A 14,155-nucleotide genomic window follows, 5' to 3' on the forward strand; every position below is an offset into this window, starting at 1 on the left:
ACATATATATTTTTCATGCATGTAATGTTTATATACAAGTATATATAATATATTGTAGTGTCATTCCCAGTGGGGAGGGTTATAACTGTAATATGCTCCTTCCCACCTTTGGGCACGCCACTGGCCGATGTAATTTTCTTCTATTTTTATTGGCTGCAAATTTATTCTTTCCTCCTGCCGTTAGTCCTGTACGTAGCACGAACAGTAATCGCGCGAGGCCACAAACCCTGGGTGAACCGAACTTGTTGATATGCGTCTCTCGCCACCACCACCACTAACGCCGTTTCCTTCCCCGTAATCTTCCCCCTACCGCCACCACATCTAGTCTCCTAGACCTCCTCATAGCCTTTTCCGTACAGGATGCTGCCGACCATTGTTCGAATGGTCCTCGTGCCGTAACTCTGTTGAGTACAGATCTGCCGTGGTGCGCAGGTGCCTGTCGTGGTCTCCTCTTGATTTTAACCCCCTCCCCTCCCCGCCGGTGTATTAGCACGTGGCGCTGCCTTACCTGATCGGCACTGTCGCGAGTTGCCGTCGGAATCGACTGTGCACGTTTCTCACAGTCCCCGGCTGGTGAGGCCCAAGTTCGGGGGTGGTCGTCGGACTATGAACACAGTTGTTTCGGCTTATGTTTCTAACGGCTTGTAGGCGGAGTTTTCAGGTAGATAGGAGGGGGGATTTCATGGCGTCAGCCGTGTAGAGCAGCAGCGTCCCTCGTCGGTTTTTATCGTCCCATCGTGCACCTCGGTTGCGTTCGACTCATTGTTGTGCCAGGTTACCGCACATGCTCTCGAGAAACGGCCATTATGGTGGACCGGTGTCGCTCTAGACTGCTTTGAAGTTCACAAGCACTAAGTAATTTCCCTTCGAGGAGTGCGAGATGTCCAGCAGGAACATTTGGTGACACTTGTGGAAATATCTCTCAAGAAACACTATGTTCAGTGCGCTGTCAAAAATCTTGGGACGGAAAAGGTAAGTCAAGTAGTTCAGTTTTAAGTTACTCGTTTGGGGGCGCTGATTGTTGGTCGCTTTAAATTGCTGAGTCTTAACCATACTAAGTCACGTGTAGGTCGGTTCATGACGACATAAAGTTACCTGTGTTTTACTAGCGTGGATCGAAGATTTAGGCGTGCAAAATAATAAGTGAAAATGGTATTATGATAGGCGCTCTTTTCCAGTTTTCTTTTCTGTCTTTGTTCAAAGCGAATGTTCTACCTAATGGTCAAAAATAAAAGCGATTATAATTCTAAAATTTTATGGTAACTTCTACGGTATTTTGTGCTGCCTAATGTAGATTACCTCTTGAGAGTAGTATTCATTGTATAGTTTTCAAGGATTTATATTATGGCTTTTGAGAAGTTTCAAAACTGTCTGACTTGTAATCTTTCTCTGTATCTTTGAAACGTTGTTCCCCAGACTTTATTTTGTAGCCAAGTTTTGAGAGCACTGATACTTTCTCCCACTTCCTTTGAAATCGTGTTACTGAGCAAAGCTAGAGTTCTAGCTTTCCGGAGTATTATGTTATTTAAGAACCTTTTAAAAGGTCTCAGTAGGTGAACACACATTTTTGAACAATTACATTATTGATTCTAAAATTGTAACTACAATTGTAATCGCACTATAATTTTACTAATTGTAAAATCGTAGTGTGATTATCTTTACAGAACTTTTTATAAAGTCTCTTGGAATTGCTGAGAAAGATATGTGCATTATACTTGCGTTTGAAAATAGACTGTATGTATCAATTGATAAAACTTAAAACAAAGAAGGCATAGTTTCTACAGTCCAAAAAAGAATTCCTTAGTAATTTGTTGATAATCTGTTTGGGAATACAATATTTCCTAATTGTAATATCTGAAATAGCGTATCATAACCTCTTAACTTTATCTCTGTAACTTTGAATGACCTCGTCAAATTGCGATGAAACTAGCTTGCCAGTTTGGACGGTAATTGTTGCATAAATACGTCGATGTGCCCTCATCATTTGCGGATGATGACGATGTGCGTGTATGTTTATCTTTCACACTACTATAAACTAACAACCTTCACATTTGGCAGAATTAAAATTTAACATCAAATGAATTTCAATGATAACAAACACTATGTGACTCTTCTTCATTAAACATGATGAAAATAGTTCGTGCTTAGATTTGGGAAGATTCAATATTTTTCGCAATCTCTAATATAATAATAGAAATAAAACTTACTGCAATCTCTGTTATAATTATATTTATAATAATTGAAATTAAACTGGAAGTATATATTGCGTGTCCTTTGATTCACCCCGTATGTATTCATCTCAAGGTTAGATATTTACATTGAATATACTGTTCCCACATGTTGAACAATATATTCCCCAATAAGTTTATTTAGAATTTATTTATTTAGGTGGAATTTTATTAAAGCTTTTTTTTATTATTATTATTAATTATTGATAGCAAGTTCATTGCGTCAATTATATTTCGTGTTAAAGGTGAGTAAGTAAATGTGCTTATTTTTAATTGGCCTCCATTGATGAATTAGTCAGTCTCTTGCGAAAGCAAAGAAATTGTCAACCCCTAAACATGCCCCGAAACTCAATTTATTGAAAAACATCATATTCTAACTTTACGTGCTACATGATTGAAAACATTTTTAATTCTGCCGTCATGTAATATTGTTCTTTATTATCTTCAATTTCTTATGATCTTATCCATTAAGTCGAATGAATGCAATCCATCAGAAAAGGAAACACGTCACCACTACTTTATCGCTATATCTAATGCTGTTAGATAACCAACCATAGCTTCTAAGATATTTATAAATAAAGTACGCTACATTTATCCCGTCAGTTATTTGATAATGTGCCGAGTTTTTATCATTATTATTATTATATATATTTTTTTAAGATAGTATACCTGAAGACAAATTTTCAGTTTTAGGGAGAGCGGTTGGCGTCTTAAGATTCTCATCTAATCACCTTGATATTGAGCAAAGGAACTCTTTCATAGTTAATGTCTTTAGAAATGGTCCCAGGATTTTCCAGGGGGGGGGGGGCTAAACCAGAAATAGGAAATCATTCAGCGTTGATCATCACGTAGCGTAAAGAAATCACTATTGTTTTGATCATAAGGGGGGGTTCAGCCCCTTTCACCCTTACCTGGATGTCTTATTGTGATTCCCCAAAGGTTTTGAATGGACAGTCTGATGCAATCAGCTTGCTAAAAATTATAGTACTCTTAACTAACCCTAACATTTGTCGATTTTTCAAAGATTGTTTTACTCAGAAGCAGACAAGTTTTAAAAAATTTTGAATAGGATATATTAACCTGAGAAAGAATGAAAGATCAAATCACAGTAGGTCATTTCAACAGTATCTAGAAGTTAATGGTTTAATATATGTGAAATTTCATTTGTGGACGAATAATATTAGTACACAAAAAAAGATACCTCTGTATTGCTGTCATGATTGAATTAGCTGGGCTACACTGTATGAATGGCTGTAGTACCTTCAGGCTTATTCATGACAAATGGAATGTGAGATCAACGTAGAAGTTTGCGGGTATAAATAGCGGTTGGCCGCTACAAATCACGAGTCACCTTCACGTTATTTAGTTGATACTGAATAGTGATACTGCAAAGAAAGATGAGTGTAATATACTATGGTCTTTAAGAAATGGAACCTTTTAGACATGTGAAAGACTGTTGTAATGAAAAAGAGAGAACATTAGAAATATAATTCTTTATCAAATCTTTTTCTTTCACACACACCATAAGGTTACATATAAGAAGCTATATTCCCTCCCTGAGGACCCAGCGGCACAGTTCAAGAGACATGCCAATGATATCCCTGTTCGCTTGTTTAGTTGGTGTAATGCCAGCTTCGAGGCATTACTCGCTCATTTGGTACAGGAAATACCGGTTCACGTGACCTTTGTATACAGACTGTGTACGGCGGGAATTCAAGTCTCGTCCTATGTTTTAGGACTTTTCACTCGGTTCAAGCCAAAAATTTTATCTCGACAGTCAAATGTTACCGCTTTTCTCAGAGTCACCTGGTGAGTGACCTTTTCAGTTTGTTTGCTTCTTCACAAACCAACCTCTTTGTAGCTTTATACTGCTGTACATGAATTACGTAGATAAAGTAATGGGAAACAGTACATGTTTCCCAGGCGAATTTTCCTGGTGAGAAACCACTGTCAAGTGTGTAAACCCTTTGATTGTCGTTGTGCCTACGGCCCGATATATCTTTCATCATATCAAGGGCCCTGGGCGCAATAATTTTGGAATCCTTACGGGCTTAAGGCACTAGCTTTGGTAGCATAGGGAATAATTTGAGCCTGAATGCATTTAGTGCTCCCTTTCTTTCCATTATTTGACGTACATTATTATTTTATATCAACAGTAATATAAGAAAGAAATATAACAGGGTTTTATGATATTAACTTTATTCATTGGATGTACTCCCTACATATAACTTCAGTTGAATAGCGTTAATTGTAATATTTAATCGCTACATACAAATTAAGATCACTTTATTAAAGAGAAAACTGACCAACGCATTAAATTAATGCCAATTCAATGATTTTATTAATATTAATGAAATGTCGATTATCCAAGCCAGTCGAGGAACTGGTTGACAGCACCATCCACAGGCAGTTTGCGTGTATATTCATAATTTTATTTTACGCCAATATTTTAACAATAAACCAAACTTAATTTGCAGTGACAAAAAGACAGAACTTGCTTATTTAACACTATCAGGTAGCAAAATCCAGATGTAAAGTATTTTTATTCATTTTAAGACCAGTGATATAACCGTTTTCTAAGTAGTGTACAGTTAGTGGTGTTTGCAGTGTCATCTTAATTTATTTTTGGCATGTTCGAACTTTTGGATGTGTGAATGTCGTAATTATACATTTTACTGTAATGTATGTATGTATGTATGTTTGTTTTATTTATTTTTTTATGTATATTTATATTCTCCTTCAGCTTACATATGCTTTTCTATGTTTATATTCTCTTGTTTTTTTAACAATGTTTCAAAAATAATTTCGAATTTGTATATTTAATTTTAAAGGATTTGTAATAATTTAAAAAAATACCGAGGCGAAGTTACCTGAAGTCTCCCTGTAGTGTACTTTACTATTTATACAAGTACTTAATGACAGACTAATAAATTGTATTACGTTGTGTCGCCCATCGTGTTGCGGAACATATCTGCGAATCGTAAGCGTGTTGAAAAAGCTAAAGAAAGATGATGACTGAAAACAAAATAAGAAAGAGAGAAATCGGCAATTGCAATATTAAAAATGAGAAGCCAGTTTTAAATATGGGGTCATTTTTATACGCATAAATCGATGCACCCACCATATTTTGTATGCTAGGAGTGAATTGTTTTCGTTAGTGAATGTTATCTTTCTCTAACGATTGAGAAATGGCAACATTTTTATCCTTGTGCCAAAAAATTACGTAAATAAATTTCTCTTTATTCTTGATACGGCCGAGGTCAGAGAGTTTACATATTCGTTGTGACTGCATACATATTCAGTTAATTGTTATTAAAGGCTGCCAGATTTTCGTCGCCACAGTTCAGAACCGACGGTGCGCTCTTCGTGGCAGCGTACTGACTTGAAAACCCACAACCTCCTTGCTTGTGGATACGTATGCTGACCATTGGACCACGCCCAGCCCTGCACAACAGTGACTGAAATGAAAACCGCAAAAGTTATATAGCAACTATTTTAATAACACGATAAGCAAACCAAATAGGCTATTTCAATTTTCAAATCTCCTTTGCGTTCTGCAGATTTTCTGTGGTGCCAAACCAATGAGCTTATTTCTTGAGGAAAGAATTCTTTTGGCTAGTCTTGGAGCAATTCATGCACTATTTTGACTGCTTCACTGACTCGCATCACTGACGGGATTCGAAGTCGGATCTTTTCCGCCCGGTGTGGGGAGGACGGTGATTCTATCAAGTGTGCTACCCACAAATGCTCTATACATAAAACACATATTGATCCCATATCAGGTAGATATCAGTACCAGTTAATATAGGATATAAAAGCACACACACTCAGTGGGTAGATAGATGAACCAAACAGAGTGGGATGAGAAAGTATTGCCTCACAAGCGATATTTAACAGTAAAATATCGCATAGCGGGTATGTCCATTGTTTATGGTAGAGTGGGATATCATATACCAGTGCGAGATAGAAGTAATGCAACTATTCATTTCAAGCTGGGTAGATCGTTATTTAACGATTCCCGGAGCATGTCGACATTTGAAATGTGAATAGGGAGCATAAATCGCAAAAGCACTCTTTAATGAGCTGATTCTACGGACAGTTGACAGAACTGGGATAGCTATAGGAAGAACGATCACAAAAAAAAAAAAAAAAAAGAAAAGAAAACCATAAATGAAGTACCATTGTGGCTCAGCTGCTTATAAGCAGAATCTGTCCCCCAACAGTGCACACCATCGCTTGTCCTCTTGCGAAGAACGTAAGCACTGACATTAGCTATTAAATCAGTTGCAGAATGTGGAGCGGAGTGATGAATTATACTGCACAATCCAAGCATCAGATGGAGGCACTTGGGTGTAGTGTATGCTCAAAGAAAGGGGTTTTACCCCGATTGTATTACACCAGCAGTGAATTTCGCTGTTGGTACTGTGATGGTATGACCCTATTTTACGTGGCTTGGACTTTACTCACTGGTTGTCATCGATGAAATTATGAATGCGGCTGACTATTGTGCAGCCCTCGTGCGTAGTACAGTTGTTATAATCACTGTCCTTCCATACGGTGTGGAAAACGCCCGAGTTTGAATCTCATCAATGACACGAGGGAATTTTTTATGAGTTTTTTTTCACACCGTGATCGAGTTTCTCGAGCGAGGGCAGCAAGGTTCTTTCCCCCCCTCCCCCGGGTCTTTAGGGTTTTTTTTTTTTTTTTTGTGTCCAGTAAACAGGAAAACAGAACAGAGCACGCAATATACAGCACGGCATAATAAATGATGGGTGTATAAGTTACTTGCTCGGGTAACCTAAAATGGAAAATTTGTTTTTATTTGTCTATTGTGACGTCCTTGCGGGTCGCACAGGGGCTGGATTAGTCGGTAACAGGCATGGTTTGCATGTTTTATCTTCCCTAGAAACTCAGGTTTTCGTGCAGCAAACCGACCGATATACTGATGCTTCATAGCCTTAGTTTGCTTTGGCACTTAACACAAACGTAATTTAACATAACCTATACTGCGACATTCTGAACAATTCCTCGCCTGCACTGTGGCAGTGCTTTGGAGAGTGGCCGAATTTATGTCGCAACGACGCTGTGTCACAAAGCACAGTCAGTGCTATAGTGAGTCGAGAAGAACAGTGTGATGAACCTGCCATTTCCAACCTAGATCCAAGCTCTGAATCCAATTGTGAACACCTTTGGGTTTTTAAAACCAAACAAACCGAATACCAAACAAAACATCCTATCCTAGGATGTTTTGTTTGTTATTACTCCACCTACTCCACTCTACTCCCACAGAAGAAACAGACTGCTGAAAACAGTGAAAATGAACATTTTACTCTGTATTATATAAATAAAAATAAATTTTTTGTTTATACTCCAGGACGACCAAACGAGTTCACAAGGTAGATAGAATACAAGAAACAGCACCGTATTCAGTAGTCGTGGGCTTGAAACCCGGTCACTCAAGGCACGTCTACTTATGCACCCGCGCGCCTGACCACAAGGCTATGTCGGCCTTGTATTCTGTATACTGTTCTGCTGCGAATATCCGTGTTAATGTAAATATGGTGATGTTATGCTTTAAACGCAGTAGTATTAAATTTTTCTCGTTTATTTATTAAGTCTTAAGCAGATTACAAGTTATTAATGTATCGTATAATTCTGATAATAAGTGCTACGTGTATTTGTAACGAGTGTTACATGTAATGTAAAATTGTATATAATATTATTCTCTGTTGCATAACAGAATATTTATCTACACCCCCTAGTCAATGGCTGTAACCGGGTGTCTCCTAGGAGAAATAAAGATAATAATAATAATAATAAAAATTCCACCCTTGATCATGGAGGCAATGATCAAGGGTGGAATTCAGGATCATTTATATAGAAATGTAATTCTGAAGGACACTCAGCATGGTTTTAAAAAGGGAAAATCATGTTTAACTAATCTGGTTAGCTATTTAGACAGGGTCACTCAAGAGCTGGATTCAAGGAATAATTTCGACATTGTTTATTTGGATTTCAGCAAAGCATTTGACTCAGTCCCACATGAGCGGTTTCTTTATAATCTGGAATAGGTTGTAATCACAGGGAAAATTCTTAGATGAATAGTAGGATGGCTTCAAAGCAGGAGGCAGATGGTTGTGGTAAATGGTTATCCCTTCAGATTGGGTTGAGGAAATTCGTAGTGGGAAACTTAGCATCAGAGATATCCTCTAGAAGAAAGTTGTCTACATTTTTCGTACGAGTGTGTATTTGTGTACTGAGGCCTGAGTATTCGATTTCTCATTTTTATATATGGTGCTGCCACTTTAGGGTAAGCGTGTTGGGAATGTTGTGGAAGTAAGATATCTTACTTCAGTATGTTGGTTTACGAAAAACTGATTTACGAATGTTTGATCTTACTGGAGTTAAGGAGTGGGGACCTAGTGAATGACCGCGATATTCCCATAGTACTAATAGTTTAATGAGAAGATATATTCCAAAAAAAATATATAAAATGGTCACTTTCAAAAGCGCTTTACAACACACACACACACACACACACACACACACACACACACACACACACACACACACACACACCGTTATATCTGTGGTAAATTCGCTCCTTTAAGAACTATTGTGCTGGTGTTCGTAAATCGGCAAGTTACTTTACAACGGTTCTTTTTCTTCTCAATAACTCCTGCATCCAATATCGAGAATAAAGAGATTTGAATTCAAATTGTTTTCAGGTTCGGTATGTATTCAAATTTGAATGCAAACCGAATCGGAAAATATTGACAAATAATGGAATGAGTCGGGAAAAGATGTGATAACCTATAGATTTACCCCGAATGTGATGCATTGTGGATCAAGACCATGGTTATATACACTGAGTTGGCTTTGAATTAGCAACACCTGCCTAATACTTCATGGGCCATCTTTTGCCCGTAATACAGCCCATACACGTCTTAGCATAGGCTTCATAAGTGTTGCAGGGTGTCCTGTGGTATTGCTACCCGTGCGTTGAACAGGATGTCCAGTAATTGCTCACATATTGTAGGTGGATAGTCGTAGCATCGAATGTGCTTTTCCAGTAAGTCACAAACATGCTCAATTGGATTGAGATCGGATGAATTCATTGTCATGTTCCTAAAACCAGTTGGCAATCTGCTAGGCCTTGTAGCATGGCGCGCTGTCTTATTGATAGACTCCAGAGTACACTGTCATCATGAAAGGGAATACTTGACCTGCGACGATAAGAAATAGAAAGGTAGGCATTCTCATCGAGCTGTTGATTAACGGTGATCAGAGGAATCAGGGTATGCCACGAAAACAGTTCCGAAACCGTAACACCACCGCCTCCAGTCCGCTTTGAGTGCATTGAGGTGCCATGGCCTCATGTTGGTTTCCCAAAATGCGGATACGCCCATCAGCATGATAGAGTTTGAAAAGGGATTCATCAGACCTGGCGACAGATTTCCACATGTCGGTGGTCCAGCGTTAGTTGGTCGTGCCCATGAAAGGCACAGTTTCTTGTGTCTCGCAGTGAGCATAGGTACCCGTGAGGGCCGCCGACTGCCATGACCGGCATGAGATAAATGTCCAGCGCATAGAGTGTGTGTTGTCCTAGCAGGCACTCCAAATCAGGCTGCAGTGAGAACAACCTAGCAGGAACCCCCTGCCTTGCGGACTTCACCCCCCCTTGTGTCATGATGTGGTTTTAGTTGACACCGACTGCCTACCAATGTGGGATCATAAAACAGAAGAGAAACATTCCACAGTGCGATCACCCCTACATGGTTCCTGCTTTTCCCTATAATTCCTGCTTTTCTTCTCCTACCTGTCATCCCAACCTTTTCGCCTGGTGAACCCTACCACCAAAAACCTTTTACTGCTCTTGACATTCCCCCCGTGGAGGGTGACCTCCCTTCCTCAGGGGCGCCTCTCTATCCCTTTAACTATCCAATTTCCAGTTGGATAGTCTTCCTATTATCTGTACCTCCTTTTCTGCAACGCTTGAACTCACTTCCGCGCTCTTTCCAGTAAAACATTTATAGCGTTTTTTTAGCATATAGGGCCCTCCCTGAAAAGCTCAGACCCAGTTCAGGGTTGGCTTCTGCCAGCGACTATATCTATTCCCTACTATACCCGGCTGCCTCCTCGTGGCAGTAGACAAGAAACGTGGGATTCCACTAGGGGCCCCCGTGGCTGAATGCCGAGGGACAACAGACCAACATAATCCCAGGCAGACCAACATCAAACTCATATCATATCTTTCATTTACAGAGGTAGTATGCTGTTCCTGCACTGTCCTGAGTGGTTAGCTGGGCGATTATGCAGCTTCGCTGCTGTGTCACGAGACAACACACGATGCTCATCACAGTCGTCGTGGCTAGCACAGTTGGTAGGATCACCGTCCTCCCCACACCTGGTGGAAAGTCCTGAGTTCGAATGCCGTCGATGACGGGAGGAATTTTTATGGGCCTTTTTCACAACGTGGCTGAGTAAGTCAGTCTCAGGCAGCATGGTTTTTTCTGCCGGAAACTCTGGGTTTTCTTCCAGCAAAACAGAAAATTGACCTCAGAACACACGCAATTCACAGACAATGTACAAGGAGCAATATGGCCTAAGTAACCGATGCTCCTAAAATCCAATAGCAATAACAACAACCACACCTCGACGACAGTGGTCCCATCAGGGCCCCTGATGGGACCCCACGTTGCCCTCACACACCACTAGGAGGTAGCCAGGCTGCCCATAATTCTCTGGCTAGTCTCCACCAGGTCACCTGAGCTTCCTGGAAAGAGACCAAGTAAAATAAAAAAAAAAAAAAATATATATATATATATATATATATATATACAGTATATATAAAAAATAAAATAATAGGGTTCAGGGAGTACAGGATGTACTGGAGAAGGTAAAGGAAAGGAGGTATAGACAGATCGACGGAGGATGTAAGGGAAGGCATCCTCCACAGGTTGGGTGGGAATTCTCTCACCTAAGCGGAAGTGGAAGAAGAGGGCCCTCGAGAGGGTGGGAAGACAATTACGTATCAAGAGAGACACGGATGAAACAATTCAAGAGACCTGAGTGTCAAGTTCAGTAGCTAGAAGTGGTCACAATCTAGGTGAAGATGTTCAGTATATGAGAAAAGGGTGTTGATCAATGTGCATCAGTTCCAGGAAGTTGTATTTAGCATTAGCATTAGCATTAGTAGAGGCATTTGATGCAAGAAAGCAAGCTCATGCAGCATCAGCCAAAAAAAAAAAAAAAAAAAACCAAATAAATAAATAAATAAAAAATAACCACTTCCACTTCACCCCTCTGTTCGTTCGAAATACCTGTCCAGCTGAGCCTTAAACTTATTTAGGCTATCAACTTCCACGACAAGGGATGGAAGTCTATTCAACCAACCAACCACCTGCTGGCTAAAGGCAAATTTCCTCACGTCTATCCTACATCTGTCTTTTCTCAATTTGAATTTATGCCCTCTCAGGTGATTATTCTGAGCAAGGAGATATAGACTAGTGATCTTCTTCTGGTGAAGAGATCATGGGCGAAGGCAGAGAAAGCGTGATACTGGTCTTTCTCATTGATCAGAAAATGTTCATTTCCTCGAGGCAAGACATGTATTTTTGATATGAGCAACGTTCGCAGGTCCTCGTAGAGCGGGCAAACATAGAATAGGTGATCCCAGTCTTCGTTTTCACCACAAAGACAGCGAGGGTCATCCACGATGTTCATAGAGGCAAGTTTGTGATTTATGGATCCATGGCCTGTAATCAGGAAAGTGGTATATAACCCTGGGCTGTACCATGCTGGAGCTTTAGGGTAGATCAGGGCTATTTCAGGTAAGAATTTTTTAGTGATGGAACCTTTGGGAGTGGTATTCCATCTGTTTTGCCAAGCATTAAGAAGGTAGACTGCAAGGCGCTTTTTTTCTTCTTTGATGGTGTTTACTGGGTTTGTAGTGAAATCCAGGATGGTGGTAGGAAGTCCCTTTGCTAGCCGGTAATGCACGACTTTGCGAATTATCTGCAGGTCTAGAGGAAGAACTCCTGCCAAGACTTGGAGCGCTGGGTTGCTTACTGTGGAGCAGGCACGGGTGATAGTGAGAAGGATATTACGCTGGATGGAGGCGAGCTTCCTTTGGTCACGAACAATGAGTGCACGATGATACCAGACACCTGCACAGTAGGTTATTGTGGGAATAAGTACAGCTTTGTATAGCATATGCAGTGAGTGGCGATTTAGGCCCCAGTCAGACCTGCTGATCCTCACTACCATTGCCGTGTAGTTCCTGACTTTGCGATGAAAATAGTCTATATGCGGGTAAAACGTGAGCTTGGGGTCGAGAATTACCCCAAGGTACTTCAATTCAGTTGTCAGTTTGATAGTTCTACCAGCAATTTTAATCTGCGGCGGCCTGCTTATTTGAAGGGTTCCTCTGAGTAGAATTGAAGTAGTTTTCTCAGGGGATATATGGAGTTTATGGAGGCTGGCCCATTCTTGTAGCTTTGTAAGGGCTCCGTTGGCTGTTGTTTCCAGGGAAGCTCTGGAGTTTCCAGTGACTGTCAGTCAAGTCGTCTGCGAAGGCTTGGGTGGAAACATCCCCCAGGTCTAGCTTCAGGAACTCGTCCATGACCACATTCCATAGGAAAGGACCAAGGACAGAGCCCTGGGGGCATCCTCTGTAGACATTTCTGGAGACTTGTCGATAGGCATTTCTGACTGTAACACTTCTGTTGTGAAGATAGTCTTGTATGCAGCTGGAACGCTAGCTTCTCTGAGTCTTTGTAGTATACTTGGCGACCACAGCAAGTCAAAGGCCCCGGCGAAATCCACTGATATTACTAAGAAGTATTTGGTGGCTGAATTTTTGACTGAATCCGTGAGCTGTCGAAGAGCATCTTCTGCTGAACGGCCTGCCCGAAAACCGAACTGGTTTGGGGACTGGAGATTTGCATTTTCATAGTGTTTTTCCAATCTGGATAAGAGAAGACGTTCAAATATTTTGCTTAAAACGGGAAGGAGTGCTATGGGTCTTTATGACTTTGGCTGCTCTGGTGGTTTACTTGGGTTCTTCAAAATGAGGCGTAGATTGGCCTCTTTCCAGTCATCTGGGAAGAGTCCAACTTCCAGACAATGGTTGTACAGGCTGAGAAGGAGATTTGATTGCGTCTCTGCAAGCTTCTTAATTACTTCTGCTTCAATGAAGTCTAACCCTGGCCTTTTTTTGTTTTTTGTTTTGCCAATGGAAAGTTTTAATTCATCTAAGTTGAAAGGCTGTTCTATAGAAGTGGTGCTGTAGGATGCGTTTTCAGTACAGATTTCTTGTTGCTGGCTGGATTGAGGATCTGTGTTTAGCGGGAACAGGGTGTCCAAGATGTTGTTTACTGACTCTTCCCATGTGAGGGTTGTGGTGCCACGCGGGGTGACTGTAGAGGAGATGACCTCACCTCTGGGGAGCTTGTTCGTAACAATGCGATACACAACTCCCCAGGTGGGTACTGTTTCCAGTCGTGGAGACCAGGTGCTCCCAAGACTGTTTCTTCTTGGCTCTAATTAAATTATTGTAATAATTTCTTAGCCTACGATAGTTATTGCGTAGGGCATCAACTTCATGAGGGGGCCAGGTACGGCGAGCACGTTGAAATGATTTCCGTGCTGTATGAACTTGATGGCGGAGATGATCCAGTTGGTTGCACCACCATGGGACAGCACTCGGGAAAGGGTGTTTCTTCTTGATTGTTTTGTCACAGACATTGGTTATGATTGATGTTATTTTCCCTCTGATGCTGGTTGTGGTTGAGGTTGGTGAGATTGGTGTTTCCAGGAATTTGAAGGGAAGCTTGGACCGTTAAATTAAAGAGGTTCCAGTCGGCTTTGTTAATTGCATAACGGATGATATTGTTTCTAGGCGGAGGTGCTGATTCTATTGAGCG

The 14,155-nt window shown here is 40.7% G+C and overlaps 1 protein-coding gene across 1 annotated transcript in view; it reads left to right on the forward strand.

The window, feature by feature from the left end:
* Positions 1–676: 676 nt before the first annotated feature.
* Positions 677–14,155, forward strand: part of LOC150082002 (uncharacterized) — a 445,992-nt gene continuing 432,513 nt past the window's right edge. The window contains exon 1 of the mRNA XM_090379046.1: positions 677–972. Coding sequence (XP_090235172.1) covers positions 935–972 — 38 coding nt within the window. The 5' untranslated portion in view covers positions 677–934. The remainder of the gene's footprint in view (positions 973–14,155) is intronic.

This window comes from Mastigoproctus giganteus, chromosome 8 (assembly GCF_048544385.1).
Source record: "Mastigoproctus giganteus isolate SK-2022 chromosome 8, ASM4854438v1, whole genome shotgun sequence".
Classification (NCBI taxonomy): Eukaryota; Metazoa; Arthropoda; class Arachnida; order Uropygi; family Thelyphonidae; genus Mastigoproctus; species Mastigoproctus giganteus.